The 16881-nt window shown below is 48.5% G+C and overlaps 1 protein-coding gene across 2 annotated transcripts in view; it reads left to right on the top strand.

Annotated features, from left to right (window-relative positions):
* The window catches only part of bbg (PDZ domain-containing protein big bang), a 348240-nt gene that overhangs the window by 208336 nt on the left and 123023 nt on the right, over positions 1-16881 (top strand). For both annotated transcript variants that reach the window (XM_075680936.1, XM_075680937.1), the window contains exons 3-4: positions 5992-6065; positions 9934-10299. In XM_075680936.1, coding sequence (XP_075537051.1) covers positions 5992-6065; positions 9934-10299 — 440 coding nt within the window. The remainder of the gene's footprint in view (positions 1-5991; positions 6066-9933; positions 10300-16881) is intronic.

Below are 16881 nucleotides of genomic sequence, written 5' to 3'. Positions count from 1 at the left end.
TCCTGCGATAGCTTACAGGTATCCTGTCTAACGAAGTTACCACCGACTTCTGCTGCACACTCCTTAGTGATGCCCATAAGATTGCCGTTCATTGCTTCAACAGTAAGGTCCGCTTCCTGAGTTAAAGCCGAATATGTGTTCTGTAGCTCGATCTGGAATCCCTCTATTTTCCCTCTTACCGCTAACTCATTGATTGGCTTCTTGTGTACCAGTTTCTTCCGTTCCCTCCTCAAGTCTAGGCTAATTCGAGTTCTTACCATCCTGTGGTCACTGCAGCGTACCTTGCCGAGCAAGTCCACATCTTGTATGGTGCCAGGGTTAGCGCGGAGTATGAAGCCTATTTCATTTTTAGTCTCGCCATTCGGGCTCCTTCACGTCCACTTTCGGCTGTCCCGCTTCCGGAAGAAGGTATTCATTGTCCGTATATTATTCCGTTCTGCAAACTCTACTAATAACTCTACCCTGCTATTATTAAAACCTATGCCATATTCCCCCACTGACTTGTCTCCAGCCTGCTTCTTGCCTACCCTGTCATTGAAATCGCCCATCAGTATAGTGTATTTTGTTTTGACTTTACCTATCGTCGATTCCACGTCTTCATAGAAGCTTTCGACTTCCTGGTCATCATGACTGGATGTAGGGGCGTAAGCCTGTACGACCTTCAGTTTGTACCTCTTATTAAGTTTCACCACAAGACCTGCCACCCTCTCGGTAATGCTATAGAATTCCTGTATGTTACCAGCTATATCCTTATTAATCAGGAATCCGACTCATAGTTCTCGTCTCTCCGCTAAGCACCGGTAGCACAGGACGTGCCCGCTTTTTAGCACTGTATATGCTTCTTTTGTCCTCCTAACCTCACTGAGCCCTATTATATCCCATTTACCGCCCGCTAATTCCTCCTATAGCACTGCTAGACTCGCCTCACTAGGTAACGTTCTAGCGTCAAATGTTTCTAGGTTCAGGTTCGAATGGCCAGAGTGCAGCGGTGGCGCAGAGGTAGAGCATCCGCCTCGCATGCGAAAGGACCGTGGTTCGAATCTCTGCGTCGCGCGATTTTCCACCGGAATACAATTACGCCATAGTTATCTATGCAGTTATCAATACATCGCAATAGGGCACCTTGAGGCATGGACTAGTACAAATCCTTAACATCGATGGAGCAGGCTGCTATGCCTTTTTCTCGATTGTTCCTAAGGAACCGCACTACCTCATTACAGCTTCTCACCGTGAATGGGTCGTCAATACGAAACAAGCTAAGCTTATCTTGCAGAAAACTGGCCAGCGTATACTGCCATGTACCTCTTTCGGAAACAATCACTCTAAATGGCCCATCTGATTTGTGAGTCTTTACAGAAAACATGATTTTTAAATGAAGGTCCTCACTTATTAAAAAACATTTCGCCAGGCGGGGAAGGTTAAAAAGGGAACACAACCTTTTTCCTTCCGCTTTTACTTTCTGCAGCGAGGCATCGTCACAGCGCTTCATTACAGAAGAAACTGTTTCTACAACCTTAAATTTTAACTCACCCTCAGTGAGAACGACAAAGCCTCCCTCTTTGTCCACCGGCAACACGCACAACGCCCTCTCCCGCAAGAACTGCTGTACCCGTCGCACAGGCTGATGGACCGCCGCTTTCTTCCTACGAGAAAGTACATCGACGCATTCACCCACACAGCGATTACCATCATTGTTCGGTGCAGCGCTGCCGACCCGTCGAGCAAATGAGAGCAGCTCGGGGGCTGACTTCCTTGGTCCGGTGGCGAACCAACTAGCCCAAAAATCTGCACTCCTCGATTTGCACGTTGTGCAAATTACCACCATCCAGCCCTTACGACTCGGAGTGGTATACGGCAATAGAGTAATTCTAAGATGCAATCAGCCGACCGTCGAACCTTTGCATATAAAGGAGAACTGGGGATTAATGTCGACGTTCATGGGCACATAAGACTCCGAACTTATTATTGCATCTTCTCTCATTTTTCTTCCTCTTTCTTTTTTAAATTTTAACAACCAAACAAGGTGGATCGCCTTTCACAACGCGGCACTTGGTGGGCGCATTTGTTCAGCGAACCTTCTCTCAGACTCTCTCTTACTCACGTTTATATTACATCCTGTCCCTTACCCTGTGCCGGTTAGCCAGCCGGGTGCTTTTTGGTTTAAACTCCCAGGCTTCCTCCCTTGATGTTCTCTGTCAAAGGCTAGCGCGATGTATCCTGCAAGAATGCAGGCGTATCACTTTTTGATAACGACAGGTATACGTGACGGAGAGATTTTCTACGAGTACATGCACCATCATATCCGTCGTTATCTTTGTCTCCGACAGCGTGATTCAAGCCGACCTTCGGCTTCGCAGCAGCACGCACTGCGCCCGCAACGTGGTGGGCAGGTAACATGCCTGTTTCGCTTCGCATCCGCTTTATACTTTCTGTGTATCCTCGTCGCTTCGAGAATGCGAGATGCGGTGCCGGTGATGACTAGACCGGACACGGATGGGCGCGCTGTCTGTTGTCTTGTTTTATGTGACACTGACTGCGCAGATCTTTGCCAGGACTAACGTCCCGTATGGGTAGCACGACGCAGCAGCATGTTGCTGCCCCGCTGCGTGCGTAGCACATGTGTGTACTACATACACGTAGCATACGTGCCAGGCGTTTACGCTGTGGAACCGCTTTTCCGTTTGCCTGCGTGTTTGAACTTATCGGTGTGGGACCGGGGCCGCTGTGCGCAAAATCCTTGTGCACACACGGCGTCCGGCGCCCGTTCATCCCGGGCTTGTTTCTCGCGACATGTTTGTGGTCGGGGAGGCGGTATTTCATCCGATATATACGCTCGCTGTTTCTTGCTAGAGATTTACTTTCCGCAGTATGCGCTCTGAGGAGCGCATTCCGCTGAGGTCTGCGTTTGAATGCGTGGCAGCTTGTGTTTACGGGGACACGTTCACTCCATGCGGTGATCGCAGGTTCTAGGACCTCGCGTGAAGTGGCCTCGCGATGTTTATGACGACCTTGTGGGGGCCGGCGGTTCTGTAAAGATGCTCTGGAGAGCAAGAAATATCCGTTTCGACTATTATACGCAGGGGTCGTTATATGTAAGGATTATTTCTTTTTTATTCTACTCATTTCTTATCGCTCGTCGCGGCGAGTGACCGGTACCGCCGATAAGAAAAACCTGGCTTCATTTCAGCCACTAACGAAGGGCAAAAAGAAGTTGTAAAATGAAAATAAGCTTTACAAAATGCGGTCGCCGACTTGTGCAGCATGCTACTTGTTTTGAATGCGAAAGCATTATCTGCCCCATTACGCGAACACTCGGCTTTGTAGCCGACGGCGTGGCCGAATGTTGGTATCAACAATGGCCGACGGCAATGAGTAAAACCGCGTCAAAAAATACTCGAACTGGCGTCAAATTTCTCAGAGAGGTCCCTGTAAACAAAGTAAATTAAAGCCTTTGAAAACAATGTTAGGTAAATTTCGGTCTGGGTGGGAATCGAACCCGAGCCTCCGGCGTGCGAGCACGCTTCCCCTACGTCACGGCGGCTCCACAGTTCCGGCTTACTGATGCGTACCTGTAGTGCGTCTATCATTGCGCACGTCACCTGGCTGTCCGAACGTGTGGTCTATAGAGCGTGTGTCATCGGGCACGTGACGGCTCAGCCAATGCTAAGAGGTGGGGCCAAGTCATGGATGTATAAAATGAGCGTATCAAATAAAAAGCATTAATGTCCGCTTGAATGCCGCTGAGCGGTCCTCGCGGGCAAGCGAGCCCGTTGAGAGGCTTGGCGCTTTTTCATTTGGCCTCACCGAAGCGCAGTTAAAATGCAGGCGAGAGGTTGAGCGGACAAGGAACGCGCCAAACATTTCACCAAAGCGACTATAATGCTTTCGCGTTATCACACGTAAGCAGTCTTGAGTTCTCCCTGCGTAATGTTTCGCCACTTCCTCGCAGTGATGCCAATGAAAAAAACAACAGGTCACTTAGCTCCAGTGCATGTAAACTGGGCGCCCTGCTTACCTAATGCGATTCCATTTCACGTTACCACCCATCATTTCAATGAAGGCCCTCTACCACATTTGAGGGGAAGTCAGAGGTTTTCGTGCTGCATCAGCATGGCGAAGGGATTTCATTATCGTAATAACGGGTCTGTGGCATCCAATATTTACCTTGCGCTCGTGCTTTTAGCCATTAATGCAGTTTATATAAGGAAAAGGAAACGAAACGTGGCCGACTCTCCCGGGCTGACAATTAATTACTATGTATTTACGTGGACTCGTTAGCGATGGCACAGCTGGATCGTGTCTCTGCTTGTAATTTCTTCGAGCATACCCCTTGCGGCATGAAATGGATAACTTCGACACATTTATCCACGGGCCATCATAGTTCGCGTCTAAAGCGGATATTACCCGGTAATAATGCAGCTCGAAAGGCGTGGATACATTTAATAAACGTCCAGAAAGGCTCAGCCCTCCTCTGCTGTACCTCCCTATAGCTGTAACCGATAAGCGCGCGTGCGCAATTGCAGGTTACAATGGTATTTGGAAGGCTGCTATTACGGCTATAACCTCGGAAGTCACATTTGGGGCCATTTTTCCTCGCTTTTCGCGCCGGTTGTTCCGGCCTCGAAAGGAGAAATGAGAAATAACGGCGAGTCTTACAGCATTTCTGGTGCAGCACACCCTACAATGCAATCCCGCGTCGCGAGTTACGCCAGAACATCTGTCTTCCGCGACGTGGTTAGGTTGGGATCGGCGGGTTACAAATGAAAGCCGAGCATTGACGAGTTGTAGCATGCCAGGCAACGGAAATTACTTTCCGCTGCCGAACGCCCGTGTAATTTGCCAGACGACGAAGCATTTCGCTGACATATCGCCACAGTGGAAACCACCCATCACGCGGTGGGCGCGCACACACCACACCTATATCATAACTGTCTCGAGAACGCTGCCTCTGACTGTGTCTGTCGTAGGCGGACCACGTTCTGAGAAGTGTGAGAGGGGAAGCGGTGCTTGGTGTTTCTGTTTTGTCCGTGGACAAGAGTTTGTGGGTTGTTTCGAATCGGCGAGGTGCTAATGCAGGGGGGGGGGGGGGAGGGGATTTTAAACGCCCACTTCCTTTGCGGAACAGGCAAGAAGCTGCTTTTGCCGCTCCTGCAACGTAACATAAATGGCTGTTTCGCAACTTTTATTTTTCTTTGTAAGGAGGGGTCTTTGAGGCGACAGAAGAGACAATAAAAAAATAAGGTGTAAATAATAAATCGTGTGCCCCAGGCAACTCGCTAGAGATCATCTGCCAACGAAAGTCTCTGTCGACGGTGACCCGAGCGATTAGCCCTAATGGTCGGTCACCTTCGTCCTGAACCAACCCGAAACGCTTTGCGACCTGTACGTGTATACCGAGTGTTGCTGAGATGGCCGTTGCCGCCGCCCCTCGAATTTTACAAGCGGCCACCGGAAAATAATTGGAGGGCTGGGACCTGGCTAGGACCTGGCTGGGAATTGTTGTCGGAGAGAACACACCACGAAATTGGCCTCGACTGGTGACCCCATACACAACGACATCTCCGAGGTGCAGTGCGTCTGATTGTTCGTTATACGAAACCATAGCGAATTGAAAATTTTGCTAAACACGTGTCAGAAAGCCAACATCTATCCATGTATATCCAAAGGCAAATGACGCCGTTCAGAAGATATAGGCAGGGAAGTAGCGTTGAAGGCCGTAGCGACATAATGCGAACGTTGATTTCGACCGTTTACAGGCTCTGTAAAAAATTTGTATTTGCTCTATGAATTTACTGGCGGTCGGCGTGGCCGACCTCTGTCACTATCATGCGACCGCTTATCCTCACCGGTGTACGTGCCTCGCCAACTCTCTGAATACTGCCGAACATCGTGAACAAAGTGCTGCGCGCAGTAACATGCTCGTTTGAAGTCAAGTGTTTGTGGCCTGATAAAACGTTCTCACTCTTCCCTTTCTGTTTCGTCTCTGCGCAGTGCGGACGAGGAGCCGAGCGGTAGCGACGACTCACTTCCGAACGACATGCTGGATTCCTGTGGCGGATACCGAGGTTGGTGATCTCACGCTACGCGAGTGGGTTGCAGGTCGAGCTCTGTTCGCAGCTTGTGGTGAACGCCACGCGGCCACGTGACTTCTTAGCTGTGCTGCTTGTGCGAGAGCCCCAAACAGAGAGAGAGAGAGAATACAGAGAAAGGCAGGGAGGTTAACCAGAGGTAGTTCCGGTTGGCTACCCTGCACGGGGGGAAGGGTTAAGGGGAATAAAAAGAGAAAGAGAGTGGAGAGCCGCAAACAGCTAATGTGGGAAGTTACTGGGATCATTAAAGTGGAAAGTTGGGCTAGTTGGTGAGTGATCATCATACCTTGCTGGTGAAGCAGCGCACTGACACGGACACAGTGAAGACAAACAGGAAAGCAGCGAGTGTCGTCTTTTCCTGTTTGTCTTCACTGTGTCCGTGTAAGTGCGCTGCTTCACTAGCATACTGCGATCATGCTACTTACTGCTGAACCTTTCAAAGAAGTCCGCTGGGGCTGTACAAAAAGTCGTGACTATCGACTAACTTTCGTTCGTTGTCATAATGGGTTTGTTCACTACAGCAACTTCGACGTATATGACCCGGGGATTTTCTTCCGCCCGAGTAAGTCGTATACTCGCCCATTTGTAACTTGCTTGTTTAGTTATTTCGTTATACCTTAAACACCCTCTGTCGAAGGGTATTACATAGAGGCGGAAGGGAGGTGGGGGGTACGTACCTGCATAGGCTTAATATTCAAATAAAGGTATACCACGCAAAATTAAAGAAAAAGCACTACAACGATATACTGAGTACTCTGCAATAAAGCACGGCAAAAACCGGATACACAGCCAAATACCATGCACGCAGAGGACATACGTTAAACATTAAAAAAAATGGAAGTATTGCAAGTATGCATTGCAAACGCAGGAATTTTACACTAAAAAACAGAGCACATCATTAATATTTAGTAAGTAAAAAAAGAAGAGTGAGAGAGAGAGAGAGTCTGCGCACGGATTACTAGCCGTCCGGACATCAGATACATGCGAACAAGCTATTGAAATTCATTGGAGTCATGCTCAGTTGCAGTGCGGGAAGGTAGGTATTTCACTCAGCTGTAGTGTATCTTGTGAAGGCACGCGTTCATCGGTAATGCGAGAGTGCCATTGCACTCGGGCGTCCGTATCTCAAGGAGGAAGTATTTTGGCGCTGACAGGAGCCTAACACGATAGCCTTTGTCCGTTTTCCGACAAAAAAAAATTGTTTCAGCATGGCTTACCAACCAACTGCAACAAAAGGTTGATGTCCTCTACATTTTCTTATTGTACACAGGCCCATAGATAAGACTATTGAGATTGTTGATTCCCCACAGCGCTACGTGCCGATCTGTGTCTTTTCCGCCGCCGATGTGGAACGAAAGCGTGATGAACAACAGCCTCTCTGGACTATTCGTTGAACAACCTTAGTACACAGTACGAATTGTCATTAGGTACACTGAAGGAGCCAGCGCTAATGGCTAAGTACAGCGAAATGGGTCGCGTTTTTTTTTTTTTTTTTTTTTTTTTTGCTGAGCTACGTCTAGCAAGTTATACCTTGCAGTCCACGTTGTTTGTTAAACTGTCACTCGTATTTTTTATTGTTTCTTCTTACATTGCCTTTCTTGTTCGGCCTTGTAGCTTTCGAAAACAGTGAGATACGGAGCAGAGGAACAGTGGAGGAATAGAAGCGCGGTACGTTGCCTTAACAGCGTTAAGGTAGCTTATCTGTACAAAACACAACGTAATGCGTCAAGTTTAGCACAGCGGCCATCGACCACGTACACGTCTCGACACGACGATCGTAATGCAACGGCGATAGGTGCACAGGCAGCGAAATTGAATAGAAGAAGCACTGCGTGGCGCTGCTGCTTCACTTCAGCACGATATTTTAAACGTTATCAGTTGAAAAGATTAATGGGCGCAAAAAAAGCATGAAGACAGGGTTACAAGTGCGTACACAAGACACGTAGAAGCCTTGTCTACGCGTTTTATATGCTTCTTCATATCATGCTCATTCCCCTTTTAATTCAATGTGAACCAACTAGCTCAACAAGGAGCAACGTTAAATGAGATTTTGAGAGCCGCAGCGCTCTAGGTTTAGGTGAGTGCCGCCGATTCACGCGGGCACGCCATACCAAGCAATTTCTGTCAGGTGCTGTGTAAGTGCGGAAAGATTAGTATAGCCAATTTCGGTTATATTATAAATGCTTTCGGACGTCAAACTTGGCCTATCGCTGATTTATTTAGACGATTGTGGTGGTTTCCCGGGGCTAGGGCTTGTTCATCGTTTTTCCTCTCTAAGTGTGGCGATTTAAAGTGTACACACTCTGCTATAGTGCGTGTCTTTCGGCTGGGTATCGAAAACAAGAGAGAGAGAGAGAGAGAGAGAGAGAGAGAGAGAGAGAGAGAGGTGAGGGGTGAGGGGGAAGGTTCATATTGTTACGTGTGGAAAAAACACAGATGAAAGAGGCTATATACAGGGTATTTACACTGGAGCCAGACCACCAGGCCGACATTCGCCTGCGCCAAGGGCACAGACCCACTTCGTCGTCGTTCTCGCGGCGGCTCGTCCCTTGAGAATCGCTCGATGATATCGTAACAATATGAAGATGGAGGCTTCAAGCGATTAATAGCGGTAGAGCAAGGAATGTAGCTGAAGCTAACGTTTCGACAATGGAGCATGTCTTCGACGGGCCCTGAAGAATACAAGTCCCATTGTCGAAACGTTGGCTTCAGCGACGTTCCTTGTGCTACCATTGTTAATACTTTCCGCTCGGTAGTTTATTCGTATCGATTCATGATCTCGATTGTATAAAATAATTAAAGAATTATTATTGATGTTCGGGACGACGCGTTCGCTTATAACTCCCGTCTTTTGGACGTGGTAAAAGCAGTTCATTAGCTCCAATGCCAATAAATGATGGTGGCCACTTTTACCTAACTTCTGATCTGCGTAATATGCTCTTGTCCAGTTGATTTTCAACTCGCCAAATTGTTGAAGATGACTGAAGGGGTTTTTCATGCCAAATTGACGCGTGGGTGACAGGAGACGCCGTAGTGGACGGCTGAATACTAACCTTGACCACATCTGGTTCATTAACTTGTATCTTAGTTGCGGCACGCGAGTGTTTCCGCATGCCACCCTCAAGGCAGTGCGGTCGTCGTCGCCAGGAATCCAGCCCGCAGGACCTTGTGCTGGGCCCAATAACGTCGTAGACATTCGTCGAACTTGTATATAGCGAAACACACTGCTCTGTTTACTTTCTCTGGCACATACACTTTAAGCCAAATAGAGAGAAAGAGGGCGACGAAGAAAGAAAAGGGGCATAGTTAAGGAGGTTAATAAAAAGAAAAATGGTCTGCTACCGAACGGTGAGGGATGGGGGAGGGAAATGTAAAAGATAAGAAAGATTTATATATATATATATATATATTTATATATATTTATATATATATATATATATATATATATATATATATATATATATATATATATATATATATATATATATATATATATATATATATATATATAGAGAGAGAGAGAGAGAGAGAGAGAGAGAGAGAGAGAGAGACCCACTACCACAACACGGAAGTACGTTCTGCACAATGAACACCACTTAAGGTTACGGTCGCTTTTGCAGGTTTGCTGTACTTAAGAATTGTAGAAGAACCTTCGTCGCTCTCTGCTGCGATGGCTTATTAGGCTTGAATTCCAAAATGTTTTATTCCGGCAACGGATTTTGATCAACGCGAGCTACCGCAGCCGCGAGCGATGGTCTCCGCATACACTGTACGAAAGCTCACCATAATACGTCACAGGCGATCGAACAACCAGCCAACGAAAGTTGCCGTTTTGTCAATGCAGACGAGACCGACGACGCCGTAGCACGCGCTACGGAAGACGTCGTCATGGAAGGCCGTCTCCTGGACAGCCCCGACTCGGACGTGTGTCATCCCGGCCTCGACGTGGTGGCTGGCATGTACGGCATGCTTCCGCCGCCGCCCGAAGAAGAGCGGGCCGCGGTCGAAGGCTGCTGCAGCGGCGCGCAGCACCCGTCGGAGGCAGCCGACGCCGCGGCGCTGCTCGAAGGCAGCGACATGGATACCATCCCCGAGGAAGAGACCGGCAGCGAGCTGCTGACCGAGAGCAGCCAGCTGGACAGTGACAGGTCCGAACCGGAGGACTCGTCCGAGTCACCGATGCCCAGAGACACGCCCGATGAGGGATCCGGTGAGTGTTGCTTTGCCTCGCCCATAGCATGCCCTGCACTGCGGCACAGAAAGGGAGCGTGGATGACTGTTGTGTTTTGTTATACATAGGTTGTTGTGCGGCGATGAAGTCATAGAGTAACTCGGCTGCCCAATTTCTCTGTGTTTTACAACACAAATAAAAGAAGTAAATGACAATACTAAGATAAATAACTGAGTGGTAAAGCTACTGGGATACTAATGAAGATAACAAAGCCGCAACGTAGAGCTCGCTTCACGTCTGTCCGTGCGACTATAACCGTATAATATGCGCACTTGTAGTCCTCGTCCATTGGTGCAGGAGTTCGACACGTAATAAATGGATGGTAGATTCCACTTTCGATCCCTCACATACTGAATAACTGTCGCACACATGATTCCTTTATCGAGCGTTTAGGTGCTAAGAAATGAACAAATGAATATTCATACGTTCGCAGAGGGAACGTACTTCGTCGGAGAGTACAACTCAGGAAAACCGAGTTAAGTACACACCCCTCAAAAGACGCTGCCAGAAATTCCGTTCTAACGTATAGAATTTATCGCCAATGACAAGTTTATCAGGCATTAACTTGCATTTCTCCCCGGGCTTCCGTTCACTGTGTGCAAAATCTCTCAGCTCCTTTTTTTTTGTAATTTCATTTCATTTCACTTCATTTATTTACTCTAAAGGCCTCACAGGCATTACATAGAGGAGTAGCAATAGTAAAAAAAAAAATGGCTGATGAGGCAGCACATGATCCTAGATAGCCGACTTGAACACATCATGATTTGTGATAGCGATGATGGAGGCGGGAAGGCGATTCCAGTCTCGACTTGTTTCTGGAATGAAGGCTTCCATGTATGCATTGATTTTACACTGAGGCACCCCAATCTTCATTCGATGATCAATACGGAATGACGAATGGCTTGGATGCGAAAAAAGTGCCATTTTTAGGTCATTCTTAGTGTAGTATATTTTATGAAACAGACATAAGCGGGAAACTCGAAGTCTAGTAGAATGGAGAGGTACGTAGGTCAAGCTGTTGCTTCACACTAGAAACGCTGACTAAGCGATAGTAGTTAGAGAGGCTAAACCTAGCTGAGTGGTTTCGAACTAATTTTAAGGACTGTGTTAGTGAGCTAGTGTATACGGGTCTCATATGGGTGCAGCGTACTCGAGTTTAGAACGCACGAGTGTTTTATATAGTAATATTTTCAACAGAACGAGAGCGAGGCGGAAATTTCGGCGAAGAAAACCAAGGGTACTGTTAGTTTTTGAAATCATTTGAATTCGAAACAAAAAGTCCTCCTCGGCCCAGACGCTAGGCGGTTCCAGGTCTTTTAGTTTGAATGCCTTCTTCAATGGGTTAGAATATGCGCAGGGCTGTGACAAGAGTGCTTGGTACCTCCTGTAGCTAACATGGGCTCGGAAAGATACCAGTTGCAGAGAGAGACATAAAGGGAAGGAAAGACAGGGAGGTTAGCCAGTGTAAATACCGGCTGGCTAACCTGTGCTAGGGAAAGGGGTAAAGAGAATAAAAAGAGAAAGAAGAGAGAAAAAAATAAACGAGAAAAATTCACACAGTAACACGATGCTACGCGCTACAACAGTCTAAGGCGGTCGCACAATTCTACCAGTTGCAGTATCTTCAGCAGTAGTAAGCGCGAAATACAACGCAAACCTGACCGATCAGGGGGTCCAGAAAGTAATGTCACAGCGAGATATCTTCGCTATTTTATACTTTCAATCGGCAACATACGAGCCGCAGTCGGCTCCTCACGTCACGTTGGGCGCCTGCTCTTTGAGGAATCGAGAGCGGAGCCATTTGGCATCAATGGCCTGAAAAAGAGGCCGAAGGCTTAGTCATTCCGTATTTTCCTGTCTCTCAATGACGTGCCTGCTGCACCCTATAGAAAGACATTTATCTTGCCAACTTGTCAAATGAAGAAGTCCATCCTGCTTTGATAAGTAATTGCTATTCTCGCATTTTACACTGTTTTAGCCCTCAGTTTAAAGGGATGTCATGTCGTGTTACTTTGTCACTAAAAATCCTCTTCAATAACCGAAAACACTCTGTTATGTTTTTAAACGAAAAAATAATTAAGAAGCTTGGGAATGTTTGGACAATTCAAACTCGCTGCTCTTTGGCAATGAGTGCGCGATGTGTCTGTGCTGTAAAACGGTCTAATGGCTCTGAGTATCGCCAGGCGCCAATGCGTGATAAACGGACGTCCCGAATAGGCCGACCTACATGTGGAACAGCGCCGCGACGTCCGGGATGTTTAGTCACTCTATATTTTCGACACACAAGCGCAAGAATGATGGCGGGTGTCGACAAAAAGCCAAAACCTCGGACACACTCGCAAATGGAATGCGCTTATCTAGGGACGCTCCTTATAGGCGTCTTCGCGTACGGGTCACGGTGTTAACATCGCAGAGAGAAGAAGAAGAGGAGGACGCGGAAGAAGAAAGCAAAACGAAACAACCCAGCCCTCGATGCGTGCGCGGGGCCCACGCCTTGCATTACTCGCAGCGAATGGCCCGTTCACATATACGCCACTCAACAACTGTATAGCTTTCATTCCGCGCGCTATACGAGACCGTATTTCTTCTCGTCTTCTTTTTTTCTCTCTCGCTGCGCCATCTGCTTGAGCACGCAGCCCACACCGAGGCGCCCCCTGCGCGTCGTGCGCGAGCATTCCGGTCGTGGTTTCGCAGGGCTCCCACGGGGCGGGAGGCCGCCGCAAGCAGGTGCTCGATATGCAATCTCTGCGGACCGCGCCGCCACCGCTCGCGCTGCCCACAGAGAGAGCCACGCGCTCCTGCCTCGCCAGATCCCGAGTCAGATTAGCCGGAAGTGGAGACAGGGCGCATGCGCAGCACCGTATATATAGTCGACCGCGTTCATTCCTTCCTTGCCCCGCGTTAATTTCTTTCCTTTTTTTTTTTTTTGTTTACCCCCTACATACCGACAATGCCAAACGCGTGCATGGCTCAGGCCGCCCGGCTGTACGTGGACAGCCGGAATGTGTGGCAGCTCTCCCCAATGCCACAGTATATATATATATATATTGTGTTTTCTTTAGTTACCGTGCTTCTGCGGTTCTTTTTTTCCTCTCTCATTCCGCCTCCCCTTATATCGTGTTTTCGTCGCCGTGTTTCTGCACTATATATTAGCTCCGAGGGTCAAACGAGTTCTAGTTACGTTGGCGCCTTCCAAACAGCGCGGTTGCTGTTCTGGAACGCCGCGGGTTGATTCAAATCGTGTCACGTTGCCGTCCGGAACTCTAACGAAGGAAGTAAAAGAAGGAGGGTGGGCGGCAGAGACGGAGTGACGAGCAACCTTCGGTCACATGTCAGGAATTCCTTAGCTTAAGGCAGCGTAATGTAGTAAAGCGATACGCCACGGTAGCACGATCCCGTGTATCGTGCAACACCATAGTTTAGTATAATCGCTGCGTTCAAGTTATATATTGACACGTACTGACACGTACGTATTGGCGCGTGTTAATACCGTGGCAATATTTAGATGCTGGGTAAGTTGATGCCTTGGCTAGTTATGTGTCATCACAATATTTATTTATTTATTTATTTATTTATTTATTTATTTATTTATTTATTTATTTATTTATTACGTTTCTCCGAAGGTTTTACGTGCAAATGATGCGCTAATGGCGCTCCTCTAGATCAGTAGGCACTGAGAGCACTTTTCTTCTTTTTTTTTCTTTTTTTTGGAGAGTTGGAAGTCTGTATTAGCCAGTGGTGAACAATTTGTCGAACTTTTAACGCATTTAGGGCAACGTAATTCCTTCCGATAAAAAAAAAATGAAGGTAGATAAAGACACTTATGACATTAACTCGCACTACCCAGCCACTACATGTAGTTGATACCTCGGTGCGCCAGTGTGACAGGAACCAACGGATTTACGTTCAACACCCGTAGCTCTCCTCTTTCTTGCGCTGAAATTAAAAAGCCATTTGGAGTGCACTGCACGTTTACGCTCTCCGCGCTCGTTTCTTATCATCTCTAGTGGTAGGGCATAGCGGTGAATTTGTGTAGTGCGTTGATCGACAGTTGCCAACAGCGTAGAATCTCACTTTGATTTGTACAGTGCAGTCAGGCCGATTTCTACCAGAGAACGAAACATAAGATTAGATATATGGCGGGCGTACTCCGCCGTCCTTCGCAATCGCACGTGAGGTCAAGAGAGTTGAGACGGTTGCCTAGGTTTCGCATGCGGATGAAACCAGCATTGCGCTCCTCTAGACGGTGGACACTTCACTTGTTTTCGCCGTTTAGATATTCGAGCTTCAGTGTACCTCGTTTAAACGTAATCCTTGAGGAATAGACAATGCCGTATCACATATGATACGAAGTCGCAGAAAAGGGGCCCTGAACCACCCCTCGGGCTTGGTGAAATAACATAGTCCGCGGGTAGCATACGCTGCAGTGAACATATATCAGCCAAGTTTTGCTGTCGTATGCGGTGTGTGGAACTCGCAAGTGGATCACGAAGTCACCTTTCTCTAAAGCGCTCTCTTTTCAACAGAAGGCCCGGTTCTCACTCTCTACTGGACGCTTTATTTCGTCGTCGGACGCTTTATTCCGTCATTCCCTTAGATGGCTGCTATTGGTCAATAGCTGACATCAAGCTGCGGTCGGATACATGGCGTAGATACCGCGGTCGCCGCGGGGTGCCGCTACGAATACACTGGCTAAGCACGCTGCGGCTCGCGGAGAACAACCGCGTTTGGCGTATGTTTAGCGCGTCCTATAGGCACCAAATGCTGAAGTAGTGGCGCCTACGTTAACGTCCAAAAGGAAATTTGAATTTCGCGCCATGGTGACGTTTATAAGGCGGAGCGTTTTGGGCACGCCCCACTGCGCCGTAGCTTTCGCAGTGCGAGGCATTGAAGAAGGAAGGGGAGCACAGCGGAGGGCGCGTCTGATTGCCAATGTTTGGATCCCACCGATGGCATCGGTTGTTGGGAACTCGGCGCTGACGCCCGTGGTTGTACCCGGGTCGCAAGCCCCAAGGGTAGCGTTGGCCTGGCGGCCTGGGGTACAACTTGAAGCATCCGAAGGTCCCGGCAAAGCATGAGTCGACTGGTAACAACAAAACAACTTGTTTATTTTAACATCGCAAAGAGTTGGCGGTCAGGTTGACCGAAGTAGAGAGACGGGAGAGCACTTTACTCAACAGAAGAAATCGGAGCCCTCCTCTTGGCGTCCGGGGGCAGCTGTTTTTATACTCTCGCAGTTGAGGGCAAGAAGGAACCCCTCAATAGACGAGCACGTGATTGTACAATGGGCTAATGGTGACGCACACTGTCGTAGCGCCGCCGGTCGGGCACAAAGACTGGGAGGAGAAGGTAACTTCGGCTCTCGTAGCGCCTCTGGTCGGGCACAATGACTGGAAGGAGAGGGTTACCCCCTGCTGTCGCATCGCCGCCGTTCGGGCACAATGGCACATACACTCACACACGCACATGAAGACACGTGGCATCGGAACATGCCTGGAAACGCCTGGAAACGCCTGGCGGGGAGCGTTGCGGCGACGCCGAACGGGCCAAAATGTCTGCCGCCCCGCCGCAGTCGCGCCGGCAAAACCGCGCGTCGCAGGCGAAACGCAACAGACCGCCCCGCCGGGGGAAGGAGATCCCGATGGACAGGGGACTGCATCCGCTGTCCGGAGGGATGTCGCTCGATGATGCTCATAACCGAAGTCGGGCGTCCCTCGACGTTTCTTGAGCGCAGCGCAGAGAGAAGGCCTCGTTCTCTCGTTCAGGTTCGCACGGGACACTGCAAAGTGACTTCGGGAGAGTTCACATTTTTGTTCTCGTTCCCGGCAAGCGTTAGAACTACGCTGAAACTCAACCGCTCAGTCAGCAAGCACGGCACAACCCTCACTAAGCCCTGCCAGGCTCTTTCCCCTTTTTATACCACTGCCTAGTTCCTTACAGTAGTCTAGCATCACTCAGAACGCGTCCACAAATTGAAAAATTGCACTAGAAAGCATATCATCACTTTGAAACACTAAACAAAAGCAATATGTTAAAAAAAATCCTGCCTCAGGAAGAAAAACATCAGTAACAAACAATTTTTAGGCTGATTCCTACGTTAGGGGCTTCGACTTAAGCCATCGGCGTTACCGTTGAGACTCCCCTTTTTGTAACGCACCTCAAAGGAATATTGTTGTAAAGCGAGGCTCCAGCGCAGGAGGCGGCCATTTTTGGGAGAGATGGTCTGCAGCCATTGGAGAGGGCAGTGATCCGTCTCAATGATAAACCTCGAGCCGGCTAGATAGCATGACAATTTCTGAACGGCCCACACGAGACATGCACACTCTTTCTCGGTGGCGCTATACGCCTGCTCACGACTGGTCAGCTTACGACTAGCATACAGGACGGGGTGTTCTACTTCTCCCTTTTCCCGTTGGCACAGTACAACGCCCATGCCTCGCTCACTAGCATCGCACTGAACAATGAACCCTTTTGTATAGTCTGGCGATCGTAGCACAGGCTGGTTTGTTAGGGCACTCTTTAGGGCGCTAAAAGCTCTTTCCTTTGTCTCGTCCCAGACGA

This window comes from Dermacentor variabilis, chromosome 2 (genome assembly GCF_050947875.1).
Source record: "Dermacentor variabilis isolate Ectoservices chromosome 2, ASM5094787v1, whole genome shotgun sequence".
NCBI lineage: Eukaryota > Metazoa > Arthropoda > Arachnida > Ixodida > Ixodidae > Dermacentor > Dermacentor variabilis.
Note: the sequence above shows the minus strand (reverse complement) of the source record. Positions and strands in the feature narration are given on the sequence as shown.